The following is an 18,880-nucleotide window of genomic DNA, read 5'->3' on the forward strand; positions in this document are numbered from 1 at the left end:
GTACTTTCAGGATAATATCTATTAAACGATTAACCTCATTGCTCCAAAATCTTATGAATTTGCCTGACTGCAATCCCTATTTATAAAGCTTAAAAAAACCCACTCATTAGTTGAGATATTGCTTGTTCAAGAGTTTGTAGAGAGACAAAAGGACGAATTGAAAACAGAATGCCTCCTGCAGACTTGATTCAAATTCAAATTCACTTTATTCACATCCATTTAAAAAGGTACAACTAAAAGCACAATGGAAGATACTTTGTGAAGATATTTTGGCATGACATCTATTCAGATTTATACATGTGTATTGAAAAAACAAAGAATTTCTACAAAATTTGATTGAATTTAAAGGCCATTATTGTGTTAATACTAAATCTATCGTTGACATACCGTACCAAATAAATATTCCACATTGACTTTATAAGACATTAATAGCAAATGCATTTTAAAAGCTTACAGACAAAGTTAAGAAGATATTTTCGGCAAAGTAATTGAGAAATAAACCATACTTTGCATATCCCATAATTAGGATATCAATGCAAGTGTAGTGTCTATAAAGGGACACTTGTTTATGTGAGTGTGAATACCAAGAAACTAATGGAAATCACTTTCAAATTGGATTGTATGATCTTGAATGATTAATCATTTCCTCTTATAAATTCATGCAGCCAAATTTTCCTAGGATGGAAGCTTAGTTAAAATAGAGTTAAATCCATTTGTTAACAAATTTGAGTTAAACTAACAACTTTTCTCCATGGAAATGTCAGAGAACCATATTGAAGCTCCTCTTGACCAAAATATTATAAAACAAGTTATGACGCACATTATTTAAAGGTTTTTCAACATAACTGTAAATGTTATCTTAAGGACTTAAGAGTTCTCCATGAGGTCTTCTGAGTCATCATTCATTGATAAGGACATCTAAGTATCTTGAAGCAGAGTAGACTCACCTGTGCTAATCTCTGTTGATTTCCTGGATCATCAAGGTTCTGCAGGGCCTTCTTAGCTTCGTCTAGGAGATTAGCAGACTTATCCATGACATCCTTGGCATGGTCAATGATACCCTCCTGGACCTCTGGATCATCAGTACTTGCAACCACACCCCTAACAGCACCCTTTAAGTTCTTGAGAGCATTGGCTGTGTCTCTGGCTGCCATACCAGTGTAGTTCTCATTACCTTGGGCAGCAGCTGTCAGGAGCTGGGCCATTGATGCACCAACACCTTTGGATGTTGCGCTGAGTTGAGTGGCACAGTATTCAGGCTGAGAGGGGTGCAGTTATTAGGAGGGAAGGGAAAGGCAGCAAAGGATGTCATTCAAAAAGGAAGTGGAAAGATTGAAAGAGCATTGTATGAGTTGGGTTAGTTGAAATGGTAGCTTTAATGGAAAGGTGCCAACTACATTACAGCGTAATGTTGCAAAGAGACTTCTACAACATAAATTTGGAATTCATCTAAAAACCACATTCATTTCATACTTATACAATTCTTCTTCATTTATTGCTTAGATTAACCATGAAATATTTCTAGTCCAAATATAAAAAAAACATTAACAAATATATTAACAAACTAAAAGAATACTAAACTTGTGAAAACTGATAACACTAACACATTGACTTCATTTGGTTAAAAAAATCTAAATAAATAAACATGTATTACACTGGAAGCTGTAATTCCAAAAATTAATTAAAAGTCTTAGAAAAAAATATCAAGTTTAAAATAAATAAATCTTTAAACACAGAATGAGTTGTATTCTTGACATTTTAAAATAGAAGAAATTTAGATTTCACTTTTTTTAAAAAATGGATGTTGTCCAATCAATGAGTCAATATTTCACCTAGTTACTTGATATGTCTAGAAGGTAAACTATCACTTGATAGGTTTTATAAAAGAGAAAGTTAAAAAAAAAAGATGAGAAGAGATGAAAGGAAAAGCTGGAAATATGAATGAGAGCAAGGGAAAGATGGGAGAGAGCGTTTCTAAAGCAAAGGGTACGCTAAGAAGTTCATCGACCTTGAAATGCAGATGTTTACACACTTAGTGTTTATCTTAAAGGATTAGCTGATTATTTTACTTCATAGAAGATTAAAAGAACATAAGATCATAATGCACATCTACCTTTGAATTGCTTTGCAAAGCCACCTTGATTTCATTTTGAGAAAACTTTTAACAAATCTTACACATGTAGTTTTATTCATTCATTTAAAAATGCTCCAAGTCACAATAATAATAATGAATATAATGATGGTAATAATCTGGTACTTTATAAGGTGCTTCACTTTAGGTATCTAAGTGCTTACAGATAATTCTACACCTTGAATTCAAAGCTTTGTAGTGGAATATTACTGAGCATTGGACAGCTATTGCATGAGAACTTGCTAGAGTTTTCTTTCTTCAGAGATGGCTGTTCTACGAACAAACTACTATTCAATCATTCAGTGAGCTACCATTTTCGATGCAGTGACAAATAAATCTCTTACTGAGGTCAACTGACATTTTTTAAAGGAGTAACATTTCTAGATAAATCCATCCTTGTTTGCTCCTATCATGTATCTATTTTTAAGTGCAATAGTTGCTTTCATGATGTCAAGATAACCATGATGCACATACAATTCAATCATGCTTAGTGTTTTAATGCTTACCGTTTCACCTGGTAGACGATGTAAGTTACCATCCCTGGCATTCTTCTTCACTTGATCTAGTTCATCTTCTAAACCATGGATCATCTCTATAGCATTATCAATCTCCATAGCACCACATGCTTCTTGGGCCTGAGGGTCAAAGGTCAAATCAACAGCATTCAGTTTTACAATGTAAAACCATCTCTACATTCAATAAAGTCTTTCTCATAATGGATAGTATGTTCTTATTGCAGTGAGATAAGGCAGCCAAACATGTAGTTCAAGCTGTATACCTATGGTAATTCTGCATCCTTACAACATCAATCACCGAAATAATGACAGACTTCTGCTTTCATTCTATGCAAACTTTAATGAATTAGAAGTATAATATTTTTAGGATAAAATCAAGTTCAAATATTAAATTCTCCTCAAGGTAAAAGATTTTCCCAGACAAATGTCAACATTGATACAGAGTCTGTCCAATTTTAATCCCTTACAGTATAACATACAACTGTCTCAACTGTTTTTACAGTCAAAGCATATGAAATTTTTGCCAATCCCAAACTTCAGCATTATTATTGTCAACCCGCAAAATGGAGTAAAGTCATTTAATGCCTAGAATATTCCCTATATGATATATAAATTCTCAAGTAGTATATTCCTTGCCTGTTAATACTCCTAATACAAACAAAAGGTATACAGTGACATACTGAAAGAGTGTGCACAAATCTATGTCCGTGTATGAAATATGATCTCATAATTTCCAGGATGTGAGGGTAGTTTCCTCCCAAATAAATTCATCCATCAATATAACCCATTAAAAACCTGAATATCCACATTTCCATAATCCAATTTCAGCTGTTGACCATAAAACTGCTACAAGAAATTTGACAAAACATCTTAAAATTTATTCAAATGTTTGAAAAAGATAAGTAATAAAATGACAATATTCAATGATAAAAATGGCACAAGTCTTACCCTGGAAGCAATACTCTTCAGCTCAGCAAGGGCAGTGTTCAAATTCTTAGAGCAATTGCTTAGTTGCATGGCTGCTGAAGGGTTACTGACATTGGGTAAAGCCTGCTTAGAAGCAGTCACAAGCTTGTTCCCAGGCTACAAATAAAGGAAGCAGTATAATAAATGTTACATATCTGACAGAACACACTGACAGTAATTCATATATACTGCCCTCCACTGTTAATTATGATCTACAGGTCACATATGAGTAATCAATTTGTGTCACTGCATTATTCAATAAGGAAGTACAGTGTAGACTAATATGATGCTATTAACTGATTTCAGTATCAAACATTGTACTGAATATATGTACCTTATTTTCTTGGACAAACATGGTGATGCCTCTCTAACAAAGAAAAACAAATCTGTCAAATGATTTCTTTTTAATGGATTTTTTGTCACAAAATGTCATTTAAATGTGAAATAAGGGGAGTCAGAATAACTTGTGGTACCATAAAATTATCAATATATTCAACTTACCTATCATATCCAAAATATATAACAATGTTCTTCTTTAATGAATGGTGCAATTTAAAGTATATTACAACCAAGTATAGAGTATTGTTTGTGAATTTGCTGGCATTTACGGCTCCTCTTAAAATTTGCCTGATCTTTATTATCGATAGTGAAAATAAAGTATCAACTGAATAAGTAATTTCCTCCAAAATTTCTGAGAGTATTCTTTTATTACGAACATTTACAAAAGGGAGAATCAAGCTCAAGGAAAGAAGTGTATCTACAGACAAATGGAGTTTTACATGGTTTACCGAAACAGCTGATGTCATGGGTATTTTGATAGATTCGTAAAGATTAAATCAATTAGAACTTTCCACTAAAAATGAGAATCTCGTTCATCCATATCCCCTCCCCCAATACTTCTGAATTTCACCAACCTGGACAAAGTTCTGGCAAGCATTGATAAGACTGATCTGAGCCCTGGAGCTACCTGGTTGATTGACAGAATCTCTTACACCATGGATCAATGCTGGAAGATGTTCAGCAACAATCTTCATAAATAAAGAATAAACTTTCTCCATTGTATATTAACATGATAAAACAAACTGAAATAATACTATAAAAACAAATCGTATAAAATGTAAACTGTTGCGTATGAGTTACGAAAATAAGTGTCTAGACAATAATGACTAAATTGTATATAATGAGTACAATTTACTCCTTCCTTACTGCATCATTAGCAAAATACTCATATGGATATTCATATCATCACAACCATCAATCCACTCATTTCACTCAAACGATAACTGTGATACCAACTCAATCCATCATTATCATTGCAATAACAGCACATATTAATATATCATCTGATACCACCAGGAGAGACTTACCTTGCATTCATCAATGAGTGCCTGTTGGGCAGCAGTATTGCTATTTGATGGACCAGCTCCTTGAGCAGCAGAGATAGTCTGAGTGGCCATGGCAGCTGCTTGCTTTGCAGATACCTATTAATCAATAATCAATGCTGCTTTAACAAAAACAATCTCATTTGCCATATCATACTGAACATCCTCTTTGGAGTTTTCATCAAAACTATATGTATTAGGATAAATTTATTAATAGCTGAGTAAGTAGAGCTTTGGACTTGGAATTGATTCCCATTCAGTGTGCGAAGGTCCTTCAGCAAGGCATTTATCCTCATTATGTGGTCCCTCACAGAGGACCTTAAGCAGTTGATCCTCTGGTTGCTTACTAACACGAATGTAATCTTTCTTAGCACTCAGGCAATTTATTCCTAACCCTCCAATAATTAGGGACAATGAGGGCAACATGTTTTATGTTTGTCAATTGTATATTTAGATATCACAGGAACATTAATAGGATAGACAGACGGACAGACAGCCAGAAAACCCTGAAAATTTGCTTATGGAAAACACCTAGGTGGGTGGAGGCATAACAATCAATGGCATTAGCATCATTTGAAAATATAATATTGCTGTATAACACAAGTCCTATAATTCTTTATGCATTTCTGAAGGCCAACTGAAAATGTTGAAAGGTTTCTTACCTCAAGTTTGAGAATAAGTTTCTTCTTAAGGGCATTGTTAGCTGCAGCATTAGTAGCAATATGAAGGTCTTTTGTTGCATCCAGCAGCTGTTGCTGTTTCACAGGATCATTTGGACTTTGAGCACATTGCTACAACCAAAATAAAACAATTCAGATTTTTTATATCAATTCCCTAAGAAAGAGTTTTCAAATATGTCATATGCTGCACTGAAAAAAACAACAACACACAAATCAAAATCTAAATAAACATTGTAAGGACCAAGCGCTTACTTCCTCCTCAGCAATGCCCCCATTTGGCACCTGCACTTTTACATTAAGATAGTATTATTAAAAAATAATTTGTAATTGTTTTCCGGGGCTAAGCCAAGCTTTTATTGGCATGACCTGCAACCTTCTTTCTTTATATGTTACGTTAAATAAAATACATCTTTGTTCATTGTTTTGACTGTAAAATATTTTGTTATGTACTATGTATTTTCTTTGTTGATTTGAAGATGAGAAAAATGCAGAAACAATAATTTAAAAAAAATAAATAAGAAAGTAGAATATAAATCTAGCAGCAAAAAAGTTCCCCATACATTTTCAAAATTATTATCATTAGAAAATGTCATCAAAGTTTTCTTAAATCTTTCCACTCAATTAGGTTTTACACAAAATGGTATATTTGACATGGTGGGTGAGAGAAGGTGAAAAAGCATAGTGACTGGAGTTTACTGCTAGATGCTGGTGGGAACAAGGGAGAGTTAGACCCGCATCAAATACAAAGGGTAATTAGCCTTGTACTTATTTTCTTACACATTTTCTCGTATCTCTCACCTTATTTACTACCTTATTTTCAGTACATGCTTTGGTTAATTCAATTTTTTAAAAAGAGTGAAACAAAAATAAAAGATACTCTGACAAAGATTGACATTAAGTTTTTCACATATGTAATTTCTTCTTTTCAAAGAAACATTTTTTCGCAAAAATACATGATAGCCTGAAAAAAAAGCATTATAAGCTCTTGTCTGTTTATGCATTTTTCAATGGACTATGGCAGCATAGACTATTTTAAAATATAGGATAAACCATTCCCTTCCCTCTTCCCCTTCCTAACATCTCTCACAAGTGTCCTACAGAGTTTCTCTTTCGAGCTCTACATTGATAAGTCATTACAAATAATTTCTTCTAATTAACCCTGCTAATTTTGCCTGCTTAACAAAGACAGGCAAAATGAACAACACATGAAGTACATACCTTAGCAGCTTCAACCATCTTAGCTGTAGCATCAGCGAGTTGTTTAGCAGCTCCTAGAAGTCTCTTTTGAGTATCTCCTTCTACATCTTCTGCTTCACCCTTGATGGCATTCACCAGCTGAGATGTTGCCTATAAGGTTTGAAGAGTCAAAGTTATGACTGGTAGATTTTTTTGCCTACAGAATACAGATTAATATTTTTCATAGGGGCTCGATTTTATGATCAATATCTCTCTAGGATACTGCACTTTTTTTTAAATCCAAACTACAGAAGGATTGATAATTTGAAGCGTTATTCAAAAGTGATACCAAAAAAAATTTATTCCTTCAATTAAAAAACTTCACACCTGACCAACAACCGACAGACTACATGTACATTCATGAGAATAAAAAGGGTTGACTTACCATAGCCAATAGTTTAGCTTGCTTGACCATCTCACCAGCATTACCAACACTGTTGCCAAGTTTGTCTGTTGCTGTGACGATTCGCTCACATGCCTCATCAAAGAGTGGTACTGCCCTCTGTGTGCCAGTACCTTGTCTGACATGATCCAGGAGGTTATTGAGTGCTTTAGTAACAGCGGTAGCAGCTGCTCCAAGATCCTGCATGAGACCTTCATCATCGGTAGCTTGCTGGAAGAATGAATAGATTCATATTGAGATGAGACGTGTTTAACATGCCTTCCAAAACCATCTAATGCTTTTGCAAATCAAATGTGTATTAAAAGCCTTCAAAATTCTGACGATCCTTTGTCTTCTTCAGGAGTAAATGACAAGACATAATATACAAGCCATGCTTAGGCTGTGTTGAGAGTGATGGTAACAGTGATGATGATGATGGTGGTGGTGATAATGATCGTGGTGATGGTGATAATTTGATGGTAAAGGTGATGGTGATAGTAATGATATCAACAATTAAAAAAAATCATTCTATCAAATACAGCAAATTAAATGATTACAGGTATTTTTCTTTTAATTCCTTTTTTTCTTGAATAATAGATCTTGCTCTTAGAAATGAATGAATGTAGAGATATTTCAAATTTCCCAGTGTCAAAAAGAGGATAAAAATTAGCCAAAAAAGTACTTAAATAAGCACCTGTGAGTATAATATCATCTTTAATAGAGGGAAAATTATAAAGATTATAAAAATGGAAATAAATTTTTGATAAAGTTTGACAATGACATATAGAGGGATATGTTCATTGTAATCTTTACTAAAGTTCTTGTGAAGAAAAGAGACATGGTTTTAGTGACTAAGATGTTGACTCATTCTTACCCTGGATGCATCCACCACATTCTCTACAGTCTTGGCAACCAATTTAGCTGCTTCAACTAACTGCTCCTGACAAGCCGGACTACTAATGGTAGGTGCAATCACCTAAAACAACAAGAAAAGAAGACACAAATTTAATTTCAGTATTGATAATAACAAGGATAGTGAAAAGTGAGATTTCCTATCAAAAACGAAATATTGACAGCTTTATCATGTGTTTCCCCGGTGATACATATAAAATATTTTGTCAAGTAATGCCTCTGCCTTTCATGGATATTTCTAATGATATTATCAATCAACAAAGCTATATCTCTATTAAACTGAAGTGGTTAGTCTGAGTAGAATACCTGAAACTGAAAAGTGCATTGATGTCATTGATGCAAATGTGAGTTTGGAGTAAAATCAGAACCTAGTATAGGACAGCATTTCTTTGTTGGTTTACAAAATGATATGCTAAAATACAAGCTGTCGGTTTGCAGAAATGTACTTAAATGTTTGACCCTAAGTGTGGAGGAGAATATATATACCCTTTAAAGTTTACACATAAGCATAAAAAGAAAGTGTATGTTTACCTTGGTACAGGCCACAAGCTGTGAAGTGTTTAGTGCACACTGAGTAGCAGAAGCAATGACTTTATCCTGTAATTCTTGGTCTTGTGTCTTGGAAGCAACATTCTTAGCAGTGAGAACCATTGCAGCAGTGGCATTGGCTACAGCTTTGGCAAGGGCTAACAGAGCATCCTAGACGATCAAAAATCAAATCATATATTCATAATTTATCCTTTACAAAATGTTTAAAGACAACTATACTACATTCTCTTATTTTTTTAAACACATTCATGAAAAATAAAGAAAGATGTGTACATTATATCATAGAAAATGTTAAAAACCAAGAATTTCATAATTGCTAATTGGTTTTCACCATTAACTTCCATATGCACTAGAACTGCATCAGGAGGATCCTAGAAACATTTATTTAATTACTTGTTAATCTTTGTTACACTGGTTTAATCATCTTCATAACATTTTTATATCTAATAAGTTTGTAGTCATATTTTACTTCACCTGGAATCTTGGATCCATATCACCAGTGCTTCCCATGCAGCGTAACAATGCATTCTGGGTCTCTCCAACATGATTGGCTGCTCCAAGTAGGTGCTGACGAGGCTGTAGAATTTTTCATTACAATAAATAAAAAAATAAATAAAATGTAGTGAACAAAAGGTACAATAATTATCTGTATTGGAGGAGATTGGACTCACTTCAGTGTTAAATAATTAATACAGCAATTTTGAGAAAAAGATAGCTTATGACATTGATCAGATCACTGATCTAATGAGGATGTCATACTACATCTCCTAATCTGAAAACAAAAGGAAGGAATTACTATAGAATTCATATTCATTTCTAGTAAGAGCATGAGGTATGATACTACTACCATAACCTAATTACCACCTCACTATTCACTACTAGTTCTCCTACTTTTCTCATCTGATTAAAGAAACCCTTGTATTTTATTTCTCAAACTAATTGTGTGATTTTACAAGTCAACATCATACAACAAAGATAATAAATACCACTTGAACACCTACTGGTTAAATGACTAACATAATGGCAAGTAACCTGTTTACTTGTAATCCTGTAATTCTCATTGGCTTTGTACAGGGATCTCTTGGTTCTAGTAGGTAATGGGCTAAAAATCTTAACATGGATATAGTTACCTCTTGGCTATCAGGCTGTGCATATTTAAGAAGATCAGAGAAAGCATCCATGAGATTTCTAGCAGCATCAAGTAAACTTTCGCTATCTCCATCATCACCCAACAATGCAGCAAGCATCTTTACTCCTTTAGTCATCTCGGTCAAGTTAGATGAGCTAAAGATTATAATGTTTATTATATAAAGTATTCAACCCCACAATTTACGAAAAATACACATTCACTGCTACCAACACCAAGTCCCCCCCCCCAAAAAAAAAGCTAATTTAATCTTCAATTCTACGGAATTTTAAACTTATTCTACGACAATAAGCATGTATCAAATACCTGAATTCCATAACCAGAGTTACGGGCATCACTTTAAAATAATGCCACTATTATGCTTCCTAGTACCACTTCTCAATAATGGATTTCTTGACGTAGGTATTGCCAGTGAATGTTACACTCTACCATTACATGTACAATTAAAATGATTCTCCAAATACTTTTCTTTCTTTTTTATAACAACCTGATACTTCTTATCCTTGCTAGGAAAAAAAGGCCTCATGTCTAATTTGGGGGGGGGGGCAGAAATTACTCATTTAGTTTTAAAAACCCCGATAATACATATAATGTTGTCCTGTCTGAATTCCAGACAACTCTGATTTCTCCAAAAATTAAAGTCCTATATTTCATACGTAAGACAGTTTTGATAGTTTTATTCATTCCACTCTTCTAAAGATGCAACCTTTCAGAGATATGTTTTACAAGGTTTTTTCATGCTACTTCTATCTTATTTATTTATATTCCACAAGATAACCTTCATCACAAATGCTACTCATATTTCTGCACTCTTACATTGTTGTAACATGAGATCCAACAGTAGTGTAGTCTGTATCATCAGCAGACCCTGATGTTTCACTTATGATACCAGCTGTAGCTGCAGCCATAGCACTCAGCTGAGACTGAATGTTCTGCTTGTTCACATCCATTTCATTATCTCTCCATTGTCTCGATGCCTATACAATATTTTGAAATTATATAAAAGAAATAAATAATCCATCAACATCTCGTACATAAGGTGAAATAAGCATGAGTATAAGATGAAGAACACATCTTTTCATTATAATAACCACTTTAAGTACTTATCCTAGTTATAGTAACCAAGAAATGAAAAATCTTTCTTTTTTTCTTAAGGATAATGAGATATGTCTGCCATACCAACATATATAAATATATTTTTTAATTGTTTTATTTCACTTGGTTGTTGTTTCCTTATTTCTGTCTGAATTACAAAAAAAATTAAAATTGGTAATTCTAAAACGAAACAATGAAACTGGTAATTCTATAAAAAATAATCAACAATTGGACACAATCATGAGGATCAAATGATCTGAAAACCAGGGAAAGGTGATATTGTACAAGGCTTATGAAAAGACATATATGATTGTAGTCTAACCTGATCAGATCCAAGTGGTGGTATTTCAGCCCGTGTACCTAGGTCATTCCTTGCTTCTTCCATTGCTGTAAATCCTTGTTTGATATTGGTCATCAAGTTCTGTTGGGCTAATGTCATACCAGGCTTCTTAGCCTGATCCTATTAGAATACAGAATAAAACAAAACAATGTTAATCGAAAGTGTTTCAAATGTAGAACCAATACTAATGACTGACAATCAATTACAGGAGCTTAATATAGAAAAAAAGAAGAAATACCTAGCACATAATACATGACTTTTATCACCTTACTAGAATGATTTTTCCTTTACAAATGTTAAGAAAATCATGTTGATATTTGAGGGTCAAAAGGAAATACAAGCTCAATTGTTTACTTTCTCTGAAAAAGAGCAGAAAATAAGACAAGGAATGAAAAAAAAATAAAACAAAATTTGATTACTGTAGGATCTTTAATGCCTCCTTAACAAAGAGTATCACTATCATAATATGCCATTACCAGACATAATTTTTTTTTCTTAGATGTTTATGATTCATAAAAAAATCGTAATTGAGTAGCACTCCTGTTAGGTAAAGAGATATAGATTTTACAAACAAGAGACTTCCCACCCCCCAATCAAATCTAAATTCTTGTTGATTTTAAGTCTGTACCTAAATGATATGTTACATAACTTTTCTATTACGTGCCTCATAAATGAACTTCATCTTTCTCACTCTTAATTTTCTGATTCCCTATTGATCAAGTTAAGATTGGCTTACCTTTTAAAAGATGCAAGTTTGTGAAAACTTGAATTGATAATTTGTTAACATCTTATTTTAATGGTATACATTTATCTTCAGATGAATAGAACCAGGAATACAAAGGTTTTAAAATAAGTGATATTATCAAGACATGGATGACTAAGTATTGATGTTCATAAAATAGTTCTGTGGTACCGTCATTGCGCTTTATCATGAAAAATAATCTAGCAATTCCTGTCTTTTAGATACATGTATTTTTAACCTTTTGAAGCATATGATGATTCTATATTACCTTTTCACACCTTCATTTATATACTATATTATATGCTTCTAGAGCAAAGGGGTCTTTTCCTTCGCATCGTTTTTTTTAATCGCTTTTGATCTCTGCTGGCATCTACCTATCACACATTATATGCTTGATTATGTGATATATTATGCACAATCTTATTGTTTAATACGCAATAGTGCACGTCCATATATGACCAATGCAGTGACACCTTTTATATCACCATTCAAATATGTGAATTCAAGAGCAACACATGTAGGTCACATTAAACACACAGAGAATTTAATAATCCATCTTACTACAATCTCAATAAATCTTTGGGGGAAGTGGGGTAAAGTTTTGAACATACTTAGATCACAGGACATGTACAGGACAAAGTTGAATATTGAAAACATCCTCATATAAAATCGACTGAGCTCAATATACATGTACTGAAACTGAAACCAAGTTAATATTGTTTTCAATTATTATATATGATGCACTTGAAAGATGAATAATATGGTAATAACTGCCACAGAATCAGTGCCAGTATTGCTTCTTATTCAAAGTATTCATAAATCCACATATATTGATTTAATTGATTCTAAATTAAATATTAAGGACAGGGAATACACATCATATTAAAAAAAAATTGGTTTGATTTTTACATAAAAGAAACAAGCTTTTATGATAATCAACAAATATTTGATAAGACGAACATAAAAATATTACATTACACATGTGCATACTATTGCGAGAGAGGTTTAAATAACAAAAATATTACCTCAAATCATGTACTTACATGCAAATATGAGAAACATTAGGAAACATAATCCTTTAGATGAATGACCCAATACACATGGATTAAAGATTTGCAGAAGAAACAACATGTAGCTTGAGCATTTGATTCATTAGACCCTATTAACCTTGTAGGAGCCATGCGATACACCTGTATTTGAATATCATACTATCCAGACAGTAAAACCTGTGGCTCATTGCTTTATGTGAGGTGGGAGATGACGTACTTGGTTTACTTCAAACCAAGTTCATGTCAGAACTCTTAGCCCCTTGTTCATCATCAAAAAGGAGCATAGTGATATCACTTCCTTAACAAATACCGCTCGGGATGAAAAAATTCTGGCGGGAATCCAAAATTTTAACCGAAACAGAAGTCAGTAGCACTACATCCCATGAGCTGCTGATGTGCTATCATTCAGTGATTTTTTTTTAGACATGGTACTAATAGTTTTAGGTACACAAATTAATAAACATTTCCTATCAAATAAACTATATACATTAGACTGATTAAGTTTAATTTTATACACATAATTACTGGGAGAGTAATCACATTTTCAAATGTAAAAGTCTGTATTTTCCTGCCAAAACACAATCAAAGAGTAATATCTTTAAAGGCAGAGACCTTTAGATGGAGTCAGTGTGATTTAAATGGAAGTAACAAATCATAATCTCACACATACTAATGTATCATGAATCAGTGGTAATATTTCTCATTCAAACTAATACACATGACTTACTCTGTCAGATTTGAGTTTATTTTACACAAGAAAAAAAAAGTTATATGACCAAACCTAATTACAGTGATTACAGTAAAAATCTATCAAAAATACTATGTGAAGCATCATGTAAAGTAGACTTACCAATGGTGCTTGATGCTGCTGGCGTGCCGAGCCTGTAGTCATGGCTTGCTGAGCTGTCTGCATCTCACCTGTTGTGAATGTCCCAGCTGAAGTTCACCATGTAAAGGAAGTGCAGCCCCCAGTCAATGTACAGGGCAAGTAAGGGGGGATGGGCCAGATACAGGCATAGAGGGGAAAAGGTGGAGACAGAAAATACAGATAGAGAATTTAAGAAAAGGAGGGGGAGAGAGGGAGGGAGGTAGAGAAAGGAAGAAACAAGAAAAGAAAGCAATGAACAACAACAACACTTTTGTCAATAAATAATAATAAAATTATTAATCTGAAAAACAGCTTTCATGATTTAATGCATTACATCATAATATGCCACATTACCATGAACATTGCTTCTAAGCTGCCCATGTGTGAAAGGATATACTGTGAGTCACACATGACAACAGACTGGATCCTGAAATGTAGAAAATGGATAATGGATATTGCAATAGAATATTTTGGATGAAGTTCAAAAGAGACAAGAAAAGATTAGGAGCAAGAAGAGGGGGAATGAAGTACTCATCTTAACTAGTGTACCCCCTCCCATGTTTGAGAGAGGCAAAATACAAATTTGGATCATTTCGACAGCTGGACAATATTCATGCATACAGTGGTGCTCAAAAGTTAGGGGACCCCATCAGAAAATTAACATATTTAACCCTAATACTCAAGGGGTATTTCAGAGCTTATTACCAGGGAGGGGCCATTATGGCCCTGCCCCCACCCCTGAGATCTAGGCCATTGGTCGCCTGATTGCCTCAAAATTTTGCACAAGCATTACATTATGTAATCTACATATCTGTATTGATAAATTTACAAAAATTCTTTTATTCTTTTTAATTAATTCATTTATGCTGATTTATGCTAATTTATGCAAGAAATCATAGATTTTGGCATTTCTCACAAAATAAATAAAGCCTTTGGAATAGCAATTTTTGGCACAAATGTCGTTCATAACTCCCTCATCAATTCCTGAAAGGAAAAGATAGGTTGTGGTTATTATTCCTTATGTTTTTTTTTTTATTTTTGTATTTCTCTGTTTTTGTCAAGTGTTTTCAGATGCATATATTTGAGTGTGGGTGTGTGTTTTGTGGTGTATGTGTGTGTGGTAATTATTTAAACTATTTGAAACAATGTTGATACTTTATACTACAAAAGTATTTACATAAACTGGGAAAGCTCCTCATATTATCCATAGGATCATACACAGTCATATAGAGAAATAGCGAAATTTCAGTGACGTGTATTCAGTAAATGTAATCTGACACCCACACAGGTCCGATCGCCGTAAATTTTTATCAAAATGTGCAGGGAGGATCAGAGAAAAAGTCATGAAATTTTGTCTTGAAATATGAATGCATTAGGAAGTATCGAAAAAATTTTGACTGGGGGGGGGGGGCATTATGTCCCCCAAAAAGTATTCAGGGTTAAAGTGTGCAAGTTCTGCCATGTTTCAGAAATTTTATTGTGAATGTGAGGTCAGTTGAAATATTACATTCATGAAAATTTGTTTCTCTGGGCTGCCAAACATGGTATTGGTACTTGTTGTCTACATTCAACACTCAGCATAAAGGAGTGCATTTTGTGGTAAGGTTTACCAGCATTTAAGCGCAACTGTATATAAACACAGATGAGGAAGTAATATAAATACAAAAAGTTTGTGGATCTGACTTCATCTGAAGGTCAGAAGTCACTAGTGGAAACAAACACATCCATATTAAATGAAAAGCAGTGTGAGGGGAAGGAAGAAACATGGAAGAGGGTTGGCTATAAACTTCCACCTTTGCATGACTAGACTGAGAAACTAATAGAAATTGTACCCTGGAGGGAATGAAGGTGTGCAACATACAACAAGATCTGGCTGTTTTTAGTTTACAGTTTAAAAATAGACCTGGCCCAGACAGGGTATATTATGAAGAAAAAATGAGAAAATAAAAACATCATATTAGATATATCAACTTTTCTTTCATAACGATATAATATTTTTAGTTGGGTTATTGTATTTAAAACATGAACTAGTCAAAATGACATGTTCTATGGCAAATTTCAATAACAAAGTAACAATAGACAAGTGAGAGATAACTAAACTATCCTTACACATGCACAATAATGAATGATCAATCACTAATTAAGCTATTAAAAGTCTAATTTGTCTTTACAAGAAGTTGATAATGATCCCCATTCAATTTCCAAATTTGAAATCATTCAGTTTGTTCACGAGATAATTCATCCAATCTTTCAAAACAATTTGTAGTTTAAATAGATCGGCCTATATAAATTAATAGACATACATGTAATCTTGAGACATACTCAGATCCCTTATGTCATACTTAAGGTCTACCGTATTGAATTACATCAATAGAGTGAAATTAATTACACGGAAAAGTTTGAAAAATAATTAGATACATCACTCTAATTTTGGCAATGTTAAGGCTTTATGCTAACTGATGATTTGGTAACTGCATTATTTTCATTAACATCATTATCACTACATAGATCGTTGGCGGTCATCCGAACCGTCGTATCCACATACCACAATGCACACCCATTTCAGAGAAAAATCAACTTGAAAGTTTATTATAATTTTCACACTTAGTTCTCCAGCCTCACAACATACATGTATTCATTGCTAGCAAAATACATGGTTGGAAAGAACAAGACAAATGCTTGACAATGGTATCCTTATTTTTGCACAAAACCAAGGATCACAGAAAATGTCGCAAAAGAGCTCCATGCTTGTAATTTCGGTTTGAATAGTTTAAATTTCCCCTGTACAAAACGTTGTATGAAATACAACAACCCTGACCACAATTTCAATGCACGTGGTCAGTCAAAACGTATCACTTTTCATGTGCAAAGTCAATGCAGTGCAGATGGCCGATACAACACTTTGGTTGACCACGTGCATTGAAATCGCGGTCAGTCAAAACGTTGTATCACTCTGCTACAGTACATGCTTCCAATGGGATTTGCGCATTTTATTAAAAATCCTCTCATATCTCAGAAACTAAAGTAAATTGCTGCCTAAAAATTCAGTTATGAATAGAATAGGCTCTAACATGAAAACGGGCAGCTGAATTTGGTATCGACTTAAAGCTTAGACATCTAGCAAAATGATGATGATAGAATTTAAACAGAAATCTACTGAAATCCAAATGTTTCTAATGTGAATTAAAATAACATGGATTATTAGCCTATTTCGAGGAATAATTGTCCTATAAACTTCTTGAAATGTGTCTTTTATCTAATTTGAACCTTTTCACATGAAAAAAGAATATATCAGGATTATGTGGGTGCCATTTCAGATTCCTACATGAAAAACCTCATGTGAACAGTGAAATAGCTCATTTTCAACTAAGTTATCATATTCGCAGCATTTTACAAAATGTCACATTTTATGATTTGAGGTAGGAAATCAACAACCTTTATGCTTATGCAAATTCCTGAATGAAATATTTTGCTAAGTTTTCTTTAAAGTGTTGTCTTTCAGCTGGGCATGACAAAAATTAAATATCTGAAATTGCCCAAAATGACTCTTTGCACACTTTTGTTTCGCCCCGGCCCACTGTGCGACGGTTTGAATGAAAGCCGACGATATTATTACTATCTTATTTAACATTATCATTTTTATTTTCATCTTCACAATCATCTTCACCATCATCTTCATCATCATCATCATCTTTTTCACTACAATCAGTATTAGTAATTTTGTAAAAAATACACAATATTTGCAATAAATTAATACAGAAATATTGAACAAGTAATATAGAGAGCCAGTTAAAAGTGATATACATGGAATTGGAAAAGAGTAGAAAATTTTTTTTATCCATGGGTTAGGTTAGGCTTGCAAAAGTAAAATTCTTCAAAGTAGTCCAGCCCTTATGGGAAACCAAATAAATGTATGTACTACACATTCTCACAACATAATGCAAAAGAAAAAAGACATAATTTTCTATAGAATATTTAATTTTTTTTTAGGGGTTTCCTTACTTGATTAAACTCAATATAAAACATGCATTACATATAAATGTAGCCATACTTAAAAAAAATAATCATTAATTTTTTTCAATAAATTCATACTCTGTATACAGAAAATTGCAAGTATTTAAGTAAACAAGCAAAGTTTCAGATGAATCTTTCAGAGATCTTTCTTATCATGATAACCGATAAGAATCCATCAAAGTGTTTATAAATTCTTCAACATACCTTTGATATAACAGATACCACTACAGAATTAGAGCTAAAGCCATTTCTAGGTATTCTAACATATCATAAGGATGAATATTTTGATGAATTAAATGTACAGAGATGAGATATTTACCATTTCCACCAGGTCTCATGAGTCCAGGCATAGCTACAGATCCCTCTGTCATATGACCCTTCTTATTAGACTGAAGCTGGATAATACGAGCTTTAGTAGCACTCACATTCTCTTCAAACAATAGAGATTCATCATCTCCTTCAAGACCCATTCGATCTTTGCCTTTTTGCTAGAAGACAAAGAGTTTAAAATATTATTAATTTTTCTTTAGTATAATATTAACTGTTAATCAATACATGTAGATACAAAATCGCAAAAGACTTGAAATATAAAATACAATATTATATTCACACATTTGCCAAATATAATTTGCCTGTGAACTGGTGTTTGCATTGTCTTATATGTAAAGTGACATGAGCATCATACCTGATCAACTTGAATGCTCTAACATGCATTTACCTACATTTGCTAGTACGAATCAATATTCAAACTGCTAAAAAGTGCCTACGCAAAAGTTGGGGTAATATGCAGTGCCAATTAACATTTTTTTTTAGCAATCTGGAAATGTTGAATATAAATATCAGGAAATGTTGAATATTATTATCATTATTAC

General features: G+C 33.2%; 1 protein-coding gene across 6 annotated transcripts in view; it reads right to left on the reverse strand.

Moving 5' to 3' along the window:
- LOC121410368 (talin-1-like) overlaps window positions 1–18,880 on the reverse strand; it is a 106,809-nt gene that overhangs the window by 53,132 nt on the left and 34,797 nt on the right. For all 6 annotated transcript variants that reach the window (XM_041602402.1, XM_041602407.1, XM_041602406.1 and 3 more), the window contains exons 14-29: window positions 18,328–18,496; window positions 13,977–14,062; window positions 11,318–11,455; window positions 10,717–10,877; window positions 9,884–10,037; window positions 9,228–9,329; window positions 8,736–8,903; window positions 8,167–8,268; window positions 7,296–7,523; window positions 6,893–7,021; window positions 5,657–5,785; window positions 4,980–5,093; window positions 4,527–4,640; window positions 3,595–3,729; window positions 2,638–2,766; window positions 948–1,259 (exon numbers count right to left, since the gene is read on the reverse strand). In XM_041602402.1, the coding sequence (XP_041458336.1) occupies window positions 948–1,259; window positions 2,638–2,766; window positions 3,595–3,729; window positions 4,527–4,640; window positions 4,980–5,093; window positions 5,657–5,785; window positions 6,893–7,021; window positions 7,296–7,523; window positions 8,167–8,268; window positions 8,736–8,903; window positions 9,228–9,329; window positions 9,884–10,037; window positions 10,717–10,877; window positions 11,318–11,455; window positions 13,977–14,062; window positions 18,328–18,496 (2,370 nt within the window). The remainder of the gene's footprint in view (window positions 1–947; window positions 1,260–2,637; window positions 2,767–3,594; window positions 3,730–4,526; window positions 4,641–4,979; window positions 5,094–5,656; window positions 5,786–6,892; window positions 7,022–7,295; window positions 7,524–8,166; window positions 8,269–8,735; window positions 8,904–9,227; window positions 9,330–9,883; window positions 10,038–10,716; window positions 10,878–11,317; window positions 11,456–13,976; window positions 14,063–18,327; window positions 18,497–18,880) is intronic.

This window comes from Lytechinus variegatus, chromosome 3 (genome assembly GCF_018143015.1).
Source record: "Lytechinus variegatus isolate NC3 chromosome 3, Lvar_3.0, whole genome shotgun sequence".
Lineage (NCBI taxonomy): Eukaryota > Metazoa > Echinodermata > Echinoidea > Temnopleuroida > Toxopneustidae > Lytechinus > Lytechinus variegatus.